The 21,453-nt window shown below is 34.1% G+C and overlaps 3 protein-coding genes and 1 long non-coding RNA gene across 5 annotated transcripts in view; 3 read left to right on the top strand and 1 right to left on the bottom strand.

The window, feature by feature from the left end:
• Window positions 1-422: 422 nt before the first annotated feature.
• Window positions 423-2,283, bottom strand: LOC111416568 (transmembrane protein 184C). The gene is made up of 6 exons (XM_023048626.2): window positions 1,912-2,283; window positions 1,824-1,860; window positions 1,492-1,769; window positions 1,235-1,441; window positions 1,081-1,177; window positions 423-1,025 (listed from the first exon to the last, which is right to left on the bottom strand). The coding sequence occupies exons 1-6, from the start codon at window positions 2,172-2,174 to the stop codon at window positions 600-602; spliced, it is 1,308 nt and encodes a 435-aa protein (XP_022904394.2). The 5' UTR covers window positions 2,175-2,283; the 3' UTR covers window positions 423-599.
• Window positions 2,284-2,625: 342 nt separating this feature from the next.
• On the top strand, window positions 2,626-4,935 carry LOC139431661 (uncharacterized). Of its 2 annotated transcripts, none has more exons than XR_011641711.1 (2): window positions 2,626-2,862; window positions 4,238-4,935. It is a non-coding gene; the product is annotated as an uncharacterized lncRNA (long non-coding RNA). The 2 variants fall into 2 exon arrangements; XR_011641710.1 differs by lacking the exon at window positions 2,626-2,862 and adding an exon at window positions 2,909-4,101.
• A 186-nt stretch (window positions 4,936-5,121) lies between these two features.
• Window positions 5,122-7,254, top strand: LOC111416567 (zinc finger protein ZFP2-like). Its single transcript, XM_023048624.2, has 2 exons — window positions 5,122-5,349; window positions 5,405-7,254. Exons 1-2 carry the CDS (start codon window positions 5,158-5,160, stop codon window positions 6,923-6,925), a joined length of 1,713 nt encoding a protein of 570 aa, XP_022904392.2. The 5' UTR covers window positions 5,122-5,157; the 3' UTR covers window positions 6,926-7,254.
• A 3,298-nt stretch (window positions 7,255-10,552) lies between these two features.
• The window catches only part of LOC111416579 (Yip1 domain-containing 1), a 167,765-nt gene continuing 156,864 nt past the window's right edge, over window positions 10,553-21,453 (top strand). Inside the window, exons 1-4 of the mRNA XM_023048637.2 lie at window positions 10,553-10,623; window positions 10,926-11,059; window positions 11,387-11,565; window positions 14,736-14,770. Coding sequence (XP_022904405.2) covers window positions 10,926-11,059; window positions 11,387-11,565; window positions 14,736-14,770 — 348 coding nt within the window. The 5' untranslated portion in view covers window positions 10,553-10,623. The remainder of the gene's footprint in view (window positions 10,624-10,925; window positions 11,060-11,386; window positions 11,566-14,735; window positions 14,771-21,453) is intronic.

Genomic DNA, 21,453 nt, shown 5'->3' with positions numbered 1-21,453 from the left:
GGTGAATTTCATCCCCTTAGAGGGCACTAGGGAAGCTTAAGGTATGCTAGAAAACAAGATGTTAACCAGTAGTAAATACATACCAAATTTCAAATTCTTCGGTTTACTTATAGCCGAAATAAATAATAAAATGTAAATTTTTAGCTCAACTTTGATCGCTCATAGCTCGAAAACAAAAGAGTTGCGACCCTATGTTTATATAAAAAAATTGTGTTATTTTGGCAAGTACTACGTCCTAGTAAAGTTTCCCGATTAAAAACTGAACCACCCTGTATATGTATTTATTTTTGGTTTTCTAGTAATCAGCTATGCTGTACCCTATATATATATATATGATATGTATATACTTTATATGTATATTTCTTTTTGGGCAAATAAATAAATGAAGGATAAAAAGTCATCTCAATAATAAAACGACAAAAAAAAATAAACAAAATTATATTATTATAAACATTACATACTTTTAAAAATATACAGACTTTTATGCTACACAAAAGAAAAATTAATCTTAGAAATAACAAAAAGATAAACCATAATACTCTTATCTTGTCATCTTTCTCCAATCTTCTTATATCTTTTATTTATTTTTTTAATCAAATTCATAAATTTATAAAGCCATCATCATCATTTTTACGATTAATATTCGTATGTATAGGGACAGGAGATAAATTCCTCCTCCCCGAATTTGGTTCACTCTCAATTGAGCCGTAACTAAACTGTTCTTCACTTTCGTTTTGATACAAACCCCCAGTTGGGGCGCTTGATGATTTCGGTACTAAATTTGAGTACTCATCTTCGCCCCTCGTCATAGTATACATACTTCGTCCTCGTATTCTCCTACTAATCGATGAGCCGACAATCCCTAAATGTTCCTGAATATCTCGATGCACATCAGAGACATCCAACATTGCAAAGAAAGCGGCGCAACACGATTGAGATGATCCAGGTCTTATGTACGGTTTATAAGAGAAGCTATAGTGATGTGCAATGGCTGCCATGCACATTTCGATACATATTATAAAGTTCTATTAAAAGAAATGAAATTATTTTGATTTAGAATAAAATAAATGGATAGGTTACTTGTAATCTTGTTGATATGCTGAGATCATCATCGTTGTTTGGTTTATTTGGGGTAATAGCACCAGAATAGACCAAAACGTCTATCAAAACACCTTGGCTGTTAATAATAAAATTATTTTTAATTTTGATTAAATAATTATTTGAGATAACCTACAAAAATGAAAAGAAAACGACAGCTTTGATACATAGAAACTTTGGTAAAGGTTTCATCGGTCTTAACTCCGCAAGACTAGCTTTATAAAACATGACCAGACAATACATAGCGATAAATTGACTTATATTATTAACCCCCACTAAGTAAGGGAAAGCAACGTTTCCTTTAAATTCACCTTCTCCATAAACATCGTTTACTTTGCAGATACTAAAATTAAATTATTAATATAAAAATTACAAAATAAAAACATTTCTTACAAAGCTATGGCAGTTGTTAATGGCCTAATAACGGTGTATTGCAAAATCCCATGTTTGCAAATGTGCACAAACTCTTTCCCCATTTCCCAATCCGGTAAACAACACAAAGGAAAAATATGTTTCACTTGAGGTTTTAATTCCAAACTCACCTCAAGATTCATCTCCATGTTTAGATAGTTTAAAAGGAATTTCATAAAATTATAAATTACGTAGGCTTCGTAACATTCTCGAGCACAATCGACGTAAATTGCGTAACTTGGGTACGTTAATCCAAGCCACTAAAAAGATTTTTTATTATTTTATTAAGCCTAAATATAAATAAGAAATATTACAGCATTTCCTGCATAAATCGGTACCATCCATAATATTCTACAAAGATAATCACAAAAAAATGATCACTTTTTCTCAAAATTTCGTTACCTGATTATGTGTTTTTGTAATTTTGGCTGTGTGTAATGAATAACGTGCAAAATAATTTCCCATAAAGAAATTGGTATGGCCAAAAGAACAAAAATCCCGGCGATAAGGATCTCTTGGTCCCTCCGATTAAACCCATCCTGAACTGATTTTACCAAGAACAAAGGCACGAATATTAAAGCGGCTAACGCGTATAAAAGAATAAATAGGGGTCTTATCCACAATCTCCATTTAGACAAAAAATTTAGGCAGCCTTCCGGTATCATATCACCCTTTCAAAGTCACATATCAAATCGATTTCCACTTGTAAATGATTTACCAGAAGATAATAATATGAAGGTTGACCAATGACAATAACAAACAACAAATTTGACAGTCAGCTGATTAAGTGGATAGATTTTTTTATTATTAAAAAAATAAAGTTAAATTTATAATTAATTTTATAAGTTATAAAGATAATCAAAGGTTTAAATAAAAATAAATCGTATTAATAATTAATTAATTGAAATAAATAAATTTTTAATCAAAAAGTAAATCCCTGTATTACCTACTGAGGCGTTATCAATGAACAGTTTCAAATACATCTGATTAAATTGAGTTTTTTTATTATTAAAGAACTTCATTTAAAAGTGTAAGCATTAAATAAATATAATTAATTAAAAAAATATCTTTTAAGTAAATAAATTTAAAAAAAAATAAATAAATCCCTGTATTACCGACTTAGGCGTTTGTCAATAAACACTTTGAAATAGGTTATCTTTTATGTCAGAACAAATAATAATTTTTGAAGAACGACCAAGTTCTGCAACAAATGGACTCGCAATGGATATGTTTCATATCGCCGATTGTTGCAGATCATGCCTCCGCATTGAATGTTCCTTAATAGAAACCACATCATCGGATCACGACGGCATAAAATTCAGCGATAAATTAACCGCTTGCGTTGCGGAAGTGGTAAATAATACACTTATCGACTAAATACTCATCTATTTTTATTTTTGGAAAAATTGAAGAATAGACATGTCGCTTAAAAATCGATGATTTTTTTTTTACCGACGTAAAAATGCCTAAAAAACACGTTAAAAATAAAAAGAAAGTGCGGAAAAGTGAAGAACTTACCGAAAAATGAGTTTGAAATTTCGACGTGACGTCACAATTTGTGACGTCACGAACCATGCTTACGACGTATTTTTCACAACACAATGGTTAAAATTGGGCCGATAAATAATTTGTTCCATATCCACGTGCACAACACGAATAATGTAAGTAAAAATAAATCATTTTCTCAAATTTAATGAAAGAATTAACAACTTTTTAGTCTTATAACGCATATTTTCGGGTGAAACATCTTTGGTTCTCGACGCATAACAACTAAAACGTGCTAAAACGCGTTTATTAACCATCTGCCTGCTCGTGTGTTTACCCTGCCCCTACTCCGAACCCGACCCGACATTTCGGGATTTCGCAGTTGTTTAAATGTTAATTAACCTAACTCAAAATCTAATTTCTACACAAAATTCGGAAATAAATCAGTAATTTAGGTAGATCCGAATGTAACGCTTTTTTTTCAACAAGACCATACCAATATTTGACCCACACCCTTCTCCATATCTAATCCGACATTTGGGAAATTCTCACTAATTTAAACGTAAATTAGTCTAATTCAAAATCTAATTTCTACACAAAATTCGGAAATAAATCAGTAATTTAGGTAGATCCGAATGTAACGCTTTTTTTTCAACAAGACCATACCAATATTTGACCCACACCCTTCCCCATATCTAATCCGACATTTGGGAAATTCTCACTAATTTAAACGTAAATTAATCTAATTCAAAATCTTAATTTCTACACAAAATTCGGAAATAAATCAGTATATTAGGTGGATCCGAATGTAACGTTTTTTTTCAACAAGACTATACCAATATTTGACCCACACCCTTCTCCATACCTAATCCTCACGAGCAGGTATATCACTCGAAAATACGATAATACTAACAAGTTGTTAATTCTATCATTAAATTTGAGAAAATGATTTATTTTTACTTACATTATTCGTGTTGTGCACGTGGATATGGAACAAATTATTTATCGGACCAATTTTAACCATTGTGTTGTGAAAAATACGTCGTAAGGAAGGTTCGTGACTTCACAAAACGTGACGTCACATCGGAATTTCAAACTTATTTTTCGGTAGGTTTTTCACTTTTCCGCACTTTTTTTTAATTTTTAACGGATTATTTGAGCGATTTCGCACCGGTAAAAAAAAAATTGGCGATTTTTAAGCGACATGTCTATTCTTCAATTATACCTTATTTTTTTATTTTAGATGTGGCTTAAAGAAGGTCTTCCGTCCTTAATATGTCAAAATTGTATTGAACGTCTCCAAGTGGCTTACGATTTCCGCACGGTTTGCTTACAATCGGATCAAACATTTACAAGATATATTTCGCAAATTTCCCAAAAAGATGACCCCCAAGTTACTGATACATCAAAATTTGAGTTTACAATCACTCAAAACGTAACGGACACTTTACCGTGTATTATCGAGGAGGTTCAAAACCCCGAATATGTTCATTTAAAACATTTTTTAAGACTAGAACTAACGCTAGTTTAGTAAAAGTATCGGGTTTAGCCGTGCGTCTACAGACTTGAAACTGACGTATCCTAACATTCTTTTACAATATATAAATAGGGGTCTTATCCACAATCTCCATTTAGACAAAAAATTTAGGCAGCCTTCCGGTATCATATCACCCTTTCAAAGTCACATATCAAATCGATTTCCACTTGTAAATGATTTACCAGAAGATAATAATATGAAGGTTGACCAATGACAATAACAAACAACAAATTTGACAGTCAGCTGATTAACTGGATAGATTTTTTTTATTATTAAAAAAATAAAGTTAAATTTATAATTAATTTTATAAGTTATAAAGATAATCAAAGGTTTAAATAAAAATAAATCGTATTAATAATTAATTAATTGAATAAATAAATTTTTAATCAAAAAGTAAATCCCTGTATTACCTACTGAGGCGTTTATCAATGAACAGTTTCAAATACATCTGATTAAATTGAGTTTTTTTATTATTAAAGAACTTCATTTAAAAGTGTAAGTATTAAATAAATATAATTAATTAAAAAAATATCTTTTAAGTAAATAAATTTAAAAAAAAATAAATAAATCCCTGTATTACCGACTTAGGCGTTTGTCAATAAACACTTTGAAATAGGTTATCTTTTATGTCAGAACAAATAATAATTTTTGAAGAACGACCAAGTTCTGCAACAAATGGACTCGCAATGGATATGTTTCATATCGCCGATTGTTGCAGATCATGCCTCCGCATTGAATGTTCCTTAATAGAAACCACATCATCGGATCACGACGGCATAAAATTCAGCGATAAATTAACCGCTTGCGTTGCAGAAGTGGTAAATAATACACTTATCGACTAAATACTCATCTATTTTTATTTTTTTATTTTAGATGTGGCTTAAAGAAGGTCTTCCGTCCTTAATATGTCAAAATTGTATTGAACGTCTCCAAGTGGCTTACGATTTCCGCACGGTTTGCTTACAATCGGATCAAACATTTACAAGATATATTTCGCAAATTTCCCAAAAAGATGACCCCCAAGTTACTGATACATCAAAATTTGAGTTTACAATCACTCAAAACGTAACAGACACTTTACCGTGTATTATCGAGGAGGCTCAAAACCCCGAATATGTTCATTTAAAACATTTTTTGGATAACGATGATCAATTGGTTAAATCAGAACAATTTGGGGAAGGTGTATCTAGGAATTCATCGCCTGGAGATGGAAAAAGCAAAGATTTCGTTTGTCAGATTGAAGTGGAAAAAAATTTTGAGGTGGAAAAAGAAATACAAGAACAAATAACTCCGGTTGTGCCACAAAAGCAAATTATAAAACGAACAACTGGGGTTCAAGTACGTCCAAGGACCCCCGAAAATTTAAATTCGACCACAAAAAGTTACACTTGTTTAATTTGTGGGAAAAGTTATCGAAAAAATGCGAATCTTCGCATCCACATGAGAACCCACACTGGAGAAAAGCCATTTGAATGTAAATACTGCGAAAAACGTTTTTATCACTCGTCACATTTACGGGAACACATTCGAAGACATACCGGAGAGAAACCGTTTCAATGCGCCGTTTGCGATAAACGATTCACAATTAAAGGTGAATTAACGATGCATATGAAAAGTCATACGGGTGAGAAACCGTTTGGTTGTACGGTTTGTGATCGGAGATGTTTAACAGCTGCCGATTTAAAAGTTCATATGAGAACCCACACAGGGGAACGGCCGTATAATTGCGAGACGTGTGGTAAAAAATTTGCGAGCGCTTACATTTTAAATTCCCATATTAAAACGCACACAGGAGTTCGACCGTATGTTTGTAAAGTTTGTGAAAAAACTTTTACACAATCATCCCATCTAAATGTTCATATGAGAAAACATACCGGTGAGAAAGTATCTTGTAAAATTTGCGACGCAAAGTTTACACATTCCAGTCAATTAACGATACATATGCGTGAACATACTGGGAAACAACCGTATCGATGCACCGTTTGCGAAAAAGTTTGTAATTACTCATCCGAATTGATGGTGCATATGATGAAACATAAAGGGGAAAAATTTACTTGTTTAACATGCACGAAACAGTTTACATCCGCAACTTATTTGATTGAACATCAACGGATGCACACCGGCGAGAATTTATCAACTTGTACAATTTGTGACAGACAATTTACGAGACACCAGTATTTAGAGAAACATATGAGAACCCACACAGGGGAGAAACCGTACTCTTGTTTTACTTGTGGGAAAAGTTTTACGCAAAGTTCTTCTTTGAAAGTACATATGAGGATACATACCGGTGAAAAACCGTATTCTTGTACGATTTGTGATAAGAAGTTTACCACTTCTTCAGACTTATCGGTTCATACCAAAAAACATAACAAAAAATATATCGATTTATAAATAATTTAAGAGAATTATATTTATTAAAATTTGGAATTTAAAGAGGTTAAAAAACGTGATTTTTAGGAATAATAAGATTTATAAATTAAGAAAATTTGTGATCCTCAAAATTTATTAAGGTTTTATTTTTATTTTAATATTAATCGCAGTATTATATCTCTAAATTAATTTATTCATTTTAAGCACGATTTTATAATGTACCAATGTTAAATATCTGTGTAGGTTATAAAATGTTATTTTAATGAGTTTTTAAATCTTAATTTAATTTAAAATAGGTACTCAATTAACTCGTATTAACAATACAGAAAAATAAATACTTTTTAAACTAATTACAACAATTTATTCAAAATACACACCAGGAATTTCATGTAATTCGCAATATGTGAATGCACTAACCATAGTTAGGAAACTACTATACACTTGCACTGTCCCACATAAAATGCAACATAGCTTAATTAGAAGGCAAAGGAAAAGTTGACGTCCTTATGATAACTTTGAGTTTCTGTCTTAAGAGACGCACAGCTAAACCCGAACGTTTCTGGTTGTAGGTCTATTGTTAGTTCTACTTTTCGTTCAATAAAAATATGCCACAATATAACGCTGAATAACAATTAAAACTAGAATTAACCCTAGAACTCTCTCAACATGGCTAAACTGGAATGATTCTAGTTCTAGATCTTGTGTTCGTTCTAGCGATAGTGCTAGTGTAAGGGCCGATTTACATCAGACGAGCGAATGCTCATTCTATCCCCACTCTATCATATTCTTTTAGTGTAAACAGATGTAGAGCATTCTTTCGTTGTTCTGTCTGTGTTCTCAAAGATTCTAGAGAATATTCTAGGCATGTTCGATCGCTTGATGTAAACGGCATTAGAGCGTGCGAACAATTGCTTAGAACTTTCTTGCGTGTTCGGATGTGCTCGCTCATCGGAGCGGTCTCTTCAAAGCGTTCTTGTGTTCTAGCCGAATGAGCATTCGTTCGGCTGATCTAAACATCTATGTGCAAGAATTCTGATTCTTGATTCTCATTTTTGCTCGTTGATATTTTGGTGTAAGCGCTAAAAACGCGATTTCGTTTACACTAAAAGATCAAGAAAGAATGCTCTTGTTCTAGCTCTAGCTCTTTGTTCGTTTGGTTTAAATGCACCTTAAGGGCCGATTTACATCAGACGAGCGAATGCTCATTCTATCCCCACTCTATCATATTCTTTTAGTGTAAACAGATGTAGAGCATTCTTTCGTTGTTCTGTCTGTGTTCTCAAAGATTCTAGAGAATATTCTAGGCATGTTCGATCGCTTGATGTAAACGGCATTAGAGCGTGCGAACAATTGCTTAGAACTTTCTTGCGTGTTCGGATGTGCTCGCTCATCGGAGCGGTCTCTTCAAAGCGTTCTTGTGTTCTAGCCGAATGAGCATTCGTTCGGCTGATCTAAACATCTATGTGCAAGAATTCTGATTCTTGATACTCATTTTTGATCGTTGATATTTTGGTGTAAACGCTAAAAGCGCACTTTTGTTTACACTAAAAGATCAAGAATGGAATAAATTCACCTTAAGACTAGAACTAACGCTAGTACTAAAAAGTATCGGGTATAGCCGTGCGTCTGCAGATCTGAAACTGACGTATCCTAACATTCTTTTACGCTTTTATTAGGGTTTCTTCATGCGTTAATTGGAGTTTCAAAAGAAAGCTACCTGTCTTAACATTCCTTCACGCTATAATTACGGTTTCAAAACAAAAGTAACCTAAACAGTCTTTCCCCTGGATGATTAACATTTTCAAAGAAAACTGACCTATCGCAACATTTCTGGGGATGATTGACATTTGTAAACAAAACTAACCTTATCCAACGTTCTATGTGAAACTGGTCATCATATTGCCACAGATATTGCAGTGCTTCGGCCTTGGCTTTATCAAATAAAACTGCAGATATGAACTGTTGATCAGGTGTAGTGGTAGAACTTTTGACGGATTATGTTGTATTGAGAGACAACCCAACCCAACCCAAATGTTTCTAGTTCTACGTATAGTGTTAGTTCAACAGAGTAACAGTGTAAGTGTAAAACTACAACTAACACTAGACCTAGAACGTTAGTTCTAGTTTTACACTTGCACTGTTACTCTGTTGAACTAACACTATACCTAGAACTAGAATCATTTGGGTTTAGCTGCACGTCTCTAAAGATGGCTAAAGCCGAATGATTTTTGTTGTTGGTCTAATGTTAATTGTGCTTTTAGTTCAATAAAAATATGCAACATAGTGATATTTTGAGTGATTGTGAGTCTGAAGAGAGGTACGGCTAAACGGAATGTTTCTAGTTATTCAGCGCTAGATTGTTGTATATATATGTACAGATGATATAAGCCTTGTTTATACAGGGTGTATCTGAATGACTGCAACAAACTTCAAGGGTGATTCTTTAGTGAATTTTAAGGGTACTTTGATATATGAACCATGGGCGACTTCGGCTCGCCTAAGGAGCTACACCCCTCCAAAAATAGCAGAAAATTTTGGTTTAATTTCTTTTTCTCAAAAACTATAAACGCTAGGAAAATGAAATTTGGGGAATATGTTGAACTCATAATAGGGCACGTTTTGACCCTATTTGTACTTTCAACCTACCCTTCTAAACTACTAAACGTAACCACTCCCGTTCAATTTATGCCTAGATTTTTTTTATGAAGATGATAAATACATTGGAAAAATTTCAGTTAGATAGATAATACTATTCTAAAACTTTTTTGTCTCTCTGATGTTCTTCTAAAAATTAATAATTTCTGAGAAAAAAATAATTAAGCAAACACTAACTGTTAAGCTGTAGGGTTGTTAATCGAAAGTTGGAATCAATTTTTAATGAAAAAATCTTAGTAGGCTTTGCAATCTTTGTCAGAAATATTTTTGACGTTTAAATATCAGTGATTTTCTTACTTTATTATTGTTTTATTTAAAATTTTGAAACGTCGAGTGAACGAGCGTAAATGCGATAGAACTTTATTCAAAAATTAATTTGAAAAACAATAATAATAGTAAGAAAAACTGACATTTAAACGTCAAAAATACTTCTGACAAAGATTGCAAAGCCTACTAAGATTTTTTCATTCAAAATTCATTCCAACTTTTGATCGACAACCCCGTTGTTTAACGGGCAGTGTTTGCTTTATTATTTTTTTTCTTAAAAATTTGTCGGTTTTGGGAAAATTTTAGAGAGACAAAAAAGTTTTAGGATACTTTCATCTACCTATGTAAAATTTTTCTAATGTATTTATCATCTGCATACAAAAAATTTTTGCAAAAATGTAAAGGGGGTGGTTACGTTTAGTAGCTTAAAAGGGTAGGATGAAAGTACAAATAGGGTCAAAACGTGCCCAATTATGAGTTAAACATATTCCCCAAATTTCATTTTCCTAGCGTTTATGGTTTTTGAGAAAAAAAAATTAAACCAAAATTTTCCGCCATTTTTGAAGGGGCGTAGCTCCCCAGGGGGGCCGAAGTCGCCCATGGTTCATATATGAAAGTACCCTTAAAATTCACTAAAGAATCACCCCTTGAAGTTTGTTGCAGTCATTCAGATACATCCTGTAGATATCTATAAACAAGGATATAAGCGTAATCAACTCGAACTAAACTATAAAAACTTCAGTAGTGACATCTTTAGTGGTGACGAGTCGCATAAATTCCTCAAAATCCATTACACAGTGAGTATTAAATCGAATTAAAATCTAAAATTGATTCCACACTCAAATATTTTTTTAAATTAATACTTAACAATCATTATTTTCCGAGGTACTTTTAATTATTTTACAATAATCTGATACGACTTGTTATTATGTGAGATTACCCACGTGTCAACACTAAAATAGATAAAGTAGATTTCTGTAATCAATAACGTCAGGTTTCTCTAACAAAGCAAAGATGTCGCTTTCAATAAATCTTTATTGTAACTTTTTTAATTTTAATAATTAATTATTCTTTTAAAACACTTATTGTTTTATTTCAGATGTCGGGAAATATAAACTCTCAAGATCAAAATGAGTTTTGGTCCAACCAAGAATATTACGGGCAATTTCAACAAGCAACTCAAGATTCCTACAACTTTATGCCCGATCAACAAACCCAATTTGTACAAGAATTGTAAATAATTTTTATTAAAAAAAAATCGGTTTGTGGGGCTCTAAACTCCGTTTATCTTTTGTGTCTCGAGAATTGGGGTGGCAGTAACCGTAATTGCTTCACTTCGGGTAACGAACTGGTCGACAGTTGTCGGGAGGGGCCACCACTACGGTACTCACAAGCACGAAACTGGGGACCAAGCTGATTAGCTCCACAGTAATTCAAAGCTACACAACTGGGATGGGATTGAAATTGATTTTTATTTTTTTTTGCCCTTTTTGAATTTTATAGTTTAAACTTAAATGCCAACAACATACATTTAAAAATAAGCTAATTATTATTTTTTAGATCATTTCAAACATTTGAAGCATCCGTCGAACCAACAGGGGGTGCTTACCCTAATGTATATGGAAATAATCCGTATTTAAACCCCCAAGGTGGTTACCAAGCACCGTTTTCCCCTGAAAACGCTCCTGGAGAAAAGTATCAAGGTGAAAATTATGAAGATGAACCTCCTTTACTTGAAGGTAATGTATCTTTGTTTTATTTTTCTCCATTTTTTTTATTGTTTGTGTCAATTTGTGTGATCCTAGTCATGTTTTACGAGCGACCACGTTTGCCAAGTGCAGTTGCGATCGTGAAACGGTCGCTGTTGTTTATTTGCGCGGGATGAGGCCGGTGTTTATCCTGAAATGTGGCCGCGTATATCCTGTTTAAGGACGGGGTGGGCTGTCGTCGCCAGGACGGCCCGGTTATCTTAAAGTTAAATTTTTCAACGCGAAATATGAAGACGTTTTTGCTCCCCTCCAAAGATGTAGATAACGCACGACTTCTTTCTCCATCTTATTTCTTCTTAATATGTTTAAATTGTTTTATAAGAAGTTCCTCAACAAATTTGTTTTGAATCTTTTATATGTACAGGGTGGTTCAAATTCGATGTCCGAATAGGCTATCTCGGAAACTATAAGAACTAGAAAAAAAGTAGCTTACATGTCTTGATCTCTTTTTTTAAATAAGTTCCAATGTCGAAAACCTCAAAACGCTATCGTCTTTTGTTTTTCCCCTAGAGGCCAAAATTGAAAATATCGTAAAACCAGCAAGTGCAATTATCTTGGTTATTATTATAGCTGGAGTATTATAACTAAGACATTATATGGACACTTTTTTACAGAGAATTTGATGACGTAATAAAAAAAATTTTTTCGGTTTTAGATTTTGAGATATTATCACAATGTTCGTTTTTTTAAATGGAAATAACCACTGATTATTCGCTTATTAAATTCGTTATTTTTTTCTGATTATAAAAAATATAGGGTTTGACAGGTCTATTTCTTATTGTTTTAGAATAAAACTAAAAATAAACTTTTCTTTTAGTGTCTTCCAAAAAATTAAATTTACAGTTTCCTGTAAATTACGGTACTATAATTAAAAATTAAAAAAACATATTTCTGATATTTGAAACAAATATATTTGTTGAACTATTTAATTTATATATGTAATTATTCAAAAGTTGGAATAGGTTGCATTATTTCACATTTTTTATTAATATTTAATATTATTCTTAAATGACTTAATAAATTATTGATAGATGGCGCCATTTGTTTATATTAAAAAATTTTCTGATGTGTCACTTTAAAAATCCTGTTTTTAAGATGAATTACGAAAATTTTGAAAAGTTTAACATGTTAGAACGTTACATATTAAAAAAAATATTTGTTTTTAAATACCAGAAGTTATCTTCTTATTTAATTATTAAATTAAAAAGCTAAAAATAAATTTTTTTTTAGTGTCGTTAAAGAAATTAAATTTACAGTTTCCTGTAACTATAACTAAAAATTATTCTACTAAAAATTTATATAAAATTTACTTTATTTTTTAATATGTTAATATGTTATTCTAACATGTTAAACTTTTCGTAATCGATCTTAAAAAAAAATTTTTGAATACAAATATCATTTAATTTTAATTTTTTTAAATTTTTTATTTAATAATACAATTAAATATTAATAAAAAATGTGAAATAATGCAATCTATTCCAACTTTTGTGTAAAACAAATATAAATTAAATAGTTCACCAAATATATTTGTTTCAAATATCGTTAATGTGTTTTTAATTTTTAGTTATAATTTACAGGAAACTGTAAATTTAATTTCTTTGACGACACTAAAAAAAAAGTTTATTTTTAACTTTATTCCAAAACAATAAGAAATAGATCTATCTAACCCCATATTTTTGTAATCAGAAAAAAATAACGAATTTAACAAGCGAATAATGAGTGGTTGTATCCATTTAAAAAAACGAAAATTGTGACAATATCTCAAAATCTAAATTCGAAAAAATTTTTTTGACTACGTCATCAAATTCTCTGTAAAAAAGTATCCATATAATGTCTTAGTTATAATACTCCACCTATAATATTAACCAAGATAATTGCACTTATTGGTTTTACGATATTTTCAATTTTGGCCTCTAGGGGAAAAACAAAAGACGATAGCGCTATGAGGTTTTCGACATTAGCAGTTTCTCGAAAAACGAGATCATGACATGTCAGTTACTTTTCTTCTAACTCTTATAGTTTTCGAGTTAGCCTATTCGGACATCGAATTTGAACCACCCTGTACACTCTAAATATTCAAAAAAATACAAATTAATCTTGAATAGTACTCAAGTAGTTAGTCTCAATTTTCACTGGATTTTAATTAATGTTAATAAATTGGTGAATGAAGCTGTAATATAATCCAAACGCGGCGTCTTTATCTTAAGAAATATTTTATGAAATGCTAACGTAGACGGATTTTTTGAAAAATTAAAATTGTTTCAAAAATATTTAAAATTTTATTTCTAACAAAAATTTAAAAATCGATACAAAGAATGTTAAAACCCCCTTTTACCAAGTAGAACGTGCAGGATTAAGACGATGCTCGTGGAATTTAAATATTCGTAACACTAAGCGAGAAGACAACGGAGTCTTGTAAAGTGGTGGTATTTTTCCAAGTCGTCGAAACCGCCCCCTAATTGGGGCCCTCCGCGATATAGAAGAAGCGACATCGACGACGGTCGTCAATCGATCTCCGTCGAAGCCTTCGCCGTTGCAAAATTTGGTTAGCGAACAAACTGCAGTTTCTATGTCCAAATGGAAGTGTCATGTAACTCCGGCGGAATGATTAATTTCTGGGGGAGACTGCTTTTCCCTACTAGTTAAGAAGTACGAGTCGGTGCATTAGGAAATCTGCTCTTATCCTGTTTTCCGCGAGGTCCTCGTCCCCATTCCCCCCATGGATTTACAACTAACAAAACAAACCGTTTAACGTACCAACGTAATCTCCGGCCGGACTGAATTTCTCCGCATCTGTGCGAATGGATGTGAGAGAGTAACTCTCACAGTTCCTGACAGATCCCAGTTTAACAGTTTCTAACTTTTGGATGCTTCTAAACCCCAAGCCGACGATGATAGGGTTAAGTACCTTCCTCAAAAATACTTAACCTTCTAGTATATGCGCTTGTACCGTTACATTTTATCGTCTGAAGACGCACAACTTTCTAGTTCTAGGCTAGTGCCAGTTTTAGCTTTGTCATTTGAAACAGCTAGCCAAGAAAGATGGCGCTAGTGCAAAATGGTAATTTAAATTATGCGCATGTATTGAAAGGATAATTAAATGTCTTATTTTCATTGATTTTTTATTTTTTGTGTTTCAGAACTTGGTGTTAACTTGCATCATATCTGGCAAAAGGTAAGTTTAATTATTTAATATTAATAAAAGAAATAAATTATAAAAAAATACAACCGCCGTCACTGTCAAAGTGGTTAAAAAAAGGGGGGAAGGGTCGGACAAGTGGAACTGCTCCTGCGGTTGCAAAAAAGGCATCGCTCAGACAGCAAGGCCTTCCTATGGCAAACAACGAAATAGCATTAGCCCTGGCCCGGGCCCGAAAGAACCCCTCATTCACCGCAAACTGGGTTGAGTGGAATTTCTGGAAGTAAAACTGTAGAGGCATTTCAATTTTCGCCGGGAAAAGTGCAAATATTTTCTTTAAGAGTACAATGGGTTAAAGGGGTTTTAATGTTATTTTTTATATTTTTCTAAATTTTATATATATATAACATATACCACAAAGTTTTCTTGTGAATATATAATTTGTAAACAACATTAATGTTTGTTGATCCATAATTATTATTATTATTAAAAGGTTTAATGCTGGTAGTGCTGCAGGAATAGTTTAAAGCATAGAACGTTCGTGAGACAGAGGCGTGCGAGCCTGGATAAAGCGAACAGATGAGCAGCGATAAGCCGGGTTGCTTAGATAATGGGTGCGCTGATAGCGCATTATAATTCCGTTGATGTGCCATGTCGTGACGTAATTATCTAGTCTCTCTCTTACTTTGTACTTGTGCCGCTAGAGGGTTGAAACTCGGTTATTAGACGCCCGAGGCTACCTTTTGGGAAAAATTACTACCACCACAATCTACTTGGTAACAAGATGGTATTAATCAAAAGAAGAAATATTTCTTCTTTTTCCAACAAAAAAGATTTAAGTTTAAATTTAGTTTGTTGTGCGACGCTTTAAAAAGAAGGGGAGAGAGAGGGTCGTAGAGAGTTGGGTGGCACTTCTTAAGGACCATCGAATGCGCTCGTTAAATCCCGAGTCCCGGGATGTACTAGGTCCTTCCTTAGAAATTCGCGGGACCCTTTCGGAACCGCGCACGGCTTTCTAAAGTAATTAATTAATGCATAATTAAGGAGTACGCGTGCCGTGGCCGTCACCTTTTCGGCTTTATGTGTCCCCTCGTTTGTGTTCGCCTTCTTAAAGAAAATTTTAATTACACAAAAAACACTATTTCTTCATAAAAAAAAATATATTTTACATTTTTTCACCGTACCGGTTTGAAAACGAAATCCGGATTCGCGCTCGCTGAATTGCGACACATGATTGAGGCGTGCAAATATTTTTCCGGATTTATGACGGGTACTACGTAAATTGTAATTCCGTTATGTTTTATAGCGGAATCGCAGCACTCGTAAATTTACATAGATTTATGCCGGCGCGTTTGTTACTGTGGCCACTGACAATGTTTATATTTACCTTAACTTTTAAGCCGCTACTAACAAACACGCACGGAATATTTGCAGTCATTATTGCAGCGCAATGAATTTTCATATTTCATTTTTCAATATTTCTAATTATTCGAACCTGTTGTACAACAGCTCTCCTCTTGCGACAACAATGACGTGAAATGTCCGTTAGTCACGGATAAAACCAACCAGGATATCGATTTTGTCAGATTCAGATAGGCAAATAGGGTTCTGTGATCCTCATCCACAGTTAATTGCGTTTGCACTTGTAGCGTCTACGATGTAATTTCAACTGTGTTTATTACTGTCGAATTGTTTTTATCAAAAACGTATCAAATAATTGGAAATAGTGACGCGAAGTGGGCATTTTAGATTTAACTGTAGGCTTCTTATAACATCTCGTTTAAGTCCAACCCAAATCATAACTTCTATAGTAGCTATTGGTGATGGAGGACTAGCTACTATTTTCAAGGGTTAAAAACTTATGACGGGTGACTAGGTATAATGTACAGGGTGGTTCAAATTCGATGTCCGAATAGGCTAACTCGGAAACTATAAGAGTTAGAAAAAAAGTAGCTTACATGTCATGATCTCGTTGTTCGAGAAACTGCTAACGCCGAAAACCTCATAGCGCTACCGTCTTTTGTTTTTCCCCTAGAGGCCAAAATTGAAAATATCGTAAAACCAATAAGTGCAATTATCTTGGTTATTATTATAGGTGGAGTATTATCACTACGACATTATATGGACACTTTTTTACAGAGAATTTCATGACATAGTCAAAAAAAAATTTTCGGTTTTAGATTTTGAGATATCATGAGAATTTTCGTTTTTTTAAATGGAAACAACCACTGATTATTCGCTTATTAAATTAGTTATTTTTTTCTGATTACAAAAATATAGGGTTCGACTGGTATATTTCTTATTGTTTTAGAATAAAGCTAAAAATAAACTTTTTTTATAAAATTTCCATCTAGTGTCGGCGAGGAAATTAAATTTACAGTTTCCTGTAAGTTGCGGGGCGGTAGGTAAAATCTAAAAAGTTAACAATTAAATACGAAGATAACTTCTGGTATTTAAAAACAAATCATTTTTTAATATGTAACATTCTAACATGTCAAACTTTTCAAAATTTTCGTAATTGATCTTAAAAACAGGATTTTTAAAGTGACACTTCAGAAAATTTTTGAATACAAACAAATGTTGCTATGTTTATTTGAATTAAAAAAAAACATGAGCGCCATCTATCGATAATTTATTAAGTAATTTAAAAATAATATTAAATCGTAATAAAAAATGTGAAATAATGCAATCTATTCCAATTTTTGTGTAAAACATATATAAATTAAACAGTTCAACAAATATATTTGTTTCAAATATCAGAAATATGTTTTTTTAATTTTTAGTTATAGAACCGTAATTTACAGGAAACTGTAAATTTAATTTCTTGGACGACACTAAAAGAAAAGTTTATTTTTAGTTTTGTTCTAAAACAATAAGAAATAGACCTGTCAAACCCTATATTTTTGTAATCAGAAAAAAATAACGAATTTATTAAGCGAATAATCAGTGGTTGTTTCCATTTAAAAAAACGAAAATTGTGATAATATCTCAAAATCTAAAGCCGACAAAATTTTTTTGACTACGTCATCAAATTCTCTGTAAAAAAGTGTCCATATAATGTCTTAGTTATAATACTCCACCTATAATAATAACCAAGATAATTACATTTGCGGGTTTTACGATATTTTCAATTTTGGCCTCTAGCGGAAAAACAAAAGACGATAGCGTTATGAGGTTTTCGGCATTAGCAGTTTCTCGAAAAACGAGATCATGACATGTCAGCTACTTTTCTTCTAACTCTTATAGTTTTCGAGTTAGCCTATTCGGACATCGAATTTGAACCACCCTGTACAGAAGATTACTTAATGCTAGCAAAAGACTACTGATTTCTTCTTCTGGTAGAGATCTAGATATTACTGCTGGAAGTCTAGATGCTGCTAGAGAAGATGATTTGGAAACAGTATTTCCAAAAGCTTAAAATCTGCTGGTAGGACTGGATGTTGCTGCCAAGGGATGAGAAACTAATGGTAGATGTTTAGATAGTTTTGGCAGAATGTTATATACCTCAAATATTACAATAAATATTGAGTGAAAAAGATTGCGTCCAAAAAATTAGAATCTGCCAGCAAAGGAATACTACTCTACAAGGTTTTCCATCTGTCGATTTGTCTCCTTAGGTGTCCAAGTCACCATTCTTATTTTATTAAATGTTAAAAATGGAAGTAACTGGTGTTGAGAAAATCTGTTCGTTTGCGCGCGCATTTTCTCTTACGCTTCGGTGATATTTCACGGCGACAAACAACACTTGCGTCCCCTTTGAAAAATGTTCCCCAGCGTCGTTTATTCCAGCGACAGGCGACGGCATCCTGCAGATTTTCCCCGCCCCCTCCTTGTTTTGCGGCTCGCAAACGGCCCCGCGCCGGTGATGAGCCTGTCTCCGGCTATAAGGGCGCCCCACCGCGGCAAAGGGTCATATTTCAGCGAGAATCCACTCCGGACCGTATGGCTCCCGAGTCTCTTCACGCCCGCCTACAAAGAATCCCGCACTAATTGCGTAGGCATCCGACTTTCTCGTTTCTCGTCCTGAAGAGAAACTATTTCAGTACTATGCACGTACGTAATTCCTGCGGTGCGAATTTCTCCGTGTAACTCTTAAAAATAAAAAAGCTGAAATTAAATTTCTTGATGATACTTTAATTCTTTTTGATTACTCGCATTGTAGTCGAAAGTAATTTGTCAAAATCTTCATTTTGAGCCGGGTCTTAACGAAGTCGACCGGATGTAACTCGAAAGACAAACGAAAGGGGACGCTGAACCGACGCCTCCAAACCGGTCGTAGCAAATCCGAAACTTGTGTTTGTTTTGCATATTTTATTAATCCCCGGTTGAAAACGTGACGAGTTTTCTACCTTTTCCTTTTCACGCAAAAGAACATGACGCGAGGGGACGAACTTTCGCCGGAGACATTTTTGACAGATTAGGCTTCTAATCTACAACCCGCGAAGAGGTGATATAAATAACCACGCCATCTGTTCGCGTCGGATTTCAGTCGTCGTAGAATGTAGAGCACGTCGATAAACAACAAAAAGCTCGCGCGCCGGGTGTATCTCTAAGAATCGATGAAATGTGAGAGCTTCGCCCCCCGAGGAATGGGGAGCAATCGATACACGCGGGCCGCCCATCAAACCGAGTGTAGTGGCGCAATAAAACTATAATCAAAGTTTCTGACGAGAGGGGGAAAACGTCATTACGCGTAGCGGAAGGGCGCTCTTTCGCTCACCTGTGCCCCCTCTTTTACTTTTTCTTCTTCTTGTCGTTTTTTTTCACCCTTTCTCATCGTAGATTCGATTTTATTTTATTAACTCCCGTTCGCAACCGTACTGCGATCGCAATTAGGGGGGGTTGAGGCACGATCCGAAGGAGCCCCATACGAGAGGCCGTAAAAGGCATTTGCGGCCTCTCGTAATGGTGCTCTCGCTTTTTGGATGATTTTGCGAACGATCTCGATATCGTTTCAAGCGAGGTTAAAATTTCCAGTGTCGAAAGATAAAAATCAAATTTTACAGGTTATATTTTGCATGTTAAATGCTTTAAAAAAATACATCATTTTGTTCTCAATCAACGAAACAACCGAGTCAATTAAGGGGCGAAGCTGAATACTTAAATCTTTAATTTTTTTCCGTATGTCTGCAAAGTTTCACTTCTCTCACTTAACAGATGGTGAGAACGAAAAGTGGCGAATATGCAGATCCAACTGGCGACGACGAAAACATCTTGTAAGAGTTCTTAATTAAAATTAATTCCGTGTAAAGATATTGTCTCCGGGCGTCTTTAAATATGCCGGCGTCGCTCGCCGTCTGGCAGCGAATTTCGGGGGCCATCCTTTTTTTTGCCTGTGTTTTTCTTCGCTCAGCGACGACGCCACAAAGTTTTAATTACAGTTATTAAGTTTTCCTTTATGTCTACTGGCGAAATTTTCTCTTGCCTAACCGAGCCCCACGTTTAGATCCTCGTAGATAACATTTTAATAATTAAAGTTAGTAAAAATGTTTCTAAAACTAATAGATATTGTCGGTGTTACATAATGTAAACTATGTAATTTACATTGTCGACCATTTGAGAGACCGACTAAATACTCGTTCGAAATTAATGCGTCAATTTATGCCGCTCGAGGCGCCTCTATAACAACATAACCCGAGTAAATCGAGTAAATTCGGTAAACGGGACTCGAGTTTCGGTCGATTTATGCGTTTGGTGCACAATTGTCGTCGATTTGAATGCCTTAAAACGTCCAATTCTCCGATTATTTATTTATTTATCCAGATAACCCGTCGCCTCCGCCATTTTGGTCGCGTTCGTTGTTGGGGTAGAAACTGAGTTTCGTTGGGCCATTAGTCTCAACGTTGGAAACAAGACAACGCAGATCCCTGCCGGGGGGTTAATTAAGTACCCCGAGAGAGAGAGAGAGCCCCCCTTTGAATAACGTGTCATTAGGCTGATGTGCCGAAGAAGCCGGCGGTGATCAATCGCCGCCCCGCTAACGGACCACGTCCCGAGAATTTATTTTGTTTGTAAATTTCACAGTCTTTACCGGAAATTGAGTTTTCCAAAGTGGGGATTACCGGCGCAAGTTCCTCTTCCCATTCTAGTTTCTCGCTTTTACTCTCCTCGCGTATAAAATTAAAATTGCGCTTACGAATCGAGCCGGAACGATAAAATCTAACCATTTTCGCAAGTGAAACACTAAGTAAGCGGCAAATGGGATGCTTTGTTCTTTTTCGATTTAACATTATACCTGAAACGGTTCGTTCCTAAACTCCTTATAACGACAACCGTGACATAAGACGGTGATTATATTTATTTGCCCCTGCATCTTATGGCCCATTAAACCCGAACCGACCGGAAATGGGAGGGATTTCCAATGCTAAATTCCTTTTATATTCAGCATTAACTCATAAATCATTTTTGAAAATATTTTTAAGCAACAAAAATAAAAATCATTATGTGAAGTAATTTAGAATTAGTCATTGATGTCTCTGCTGTAGGTTGTGGATCACCAAGAGGTTACGCGAATTTTTTATTCTATGATATACAATAACGTTTTAATGTACCCTGTTTTTCCGCTAGAAGCCGCATTCAATATAAGCCGCGGCTTATTAAATGTTACACTTTTTTCATTTTTTCTACATTTTATCCCTACTAAGCCGCACACAAATATAAGCCGCACTCAAATACAAGCCGCTCTCGATTGTAAGCCGCACACATTCAGATGTGTTGAG

This window comes from Onthophagus taurus, chromosome 11 (assembly GCF_036711975.1).
Source record: "Onthophagus taurus isolate NC chromosome 11, IU_Otau_3.0, whole genome shotgun sequence".
Classification (NCBI taxonomy): Eukaryota; Metazoa; Arthropoda; class Insecta; order Coleoptera; family Scarabaeidae; genus Onthophagus; species Onthophagus taurus.
Note: the sequence above shows the minus strand (reverse complement) of the source record. Positions and strands in the feature narration are given on the sequence as shown.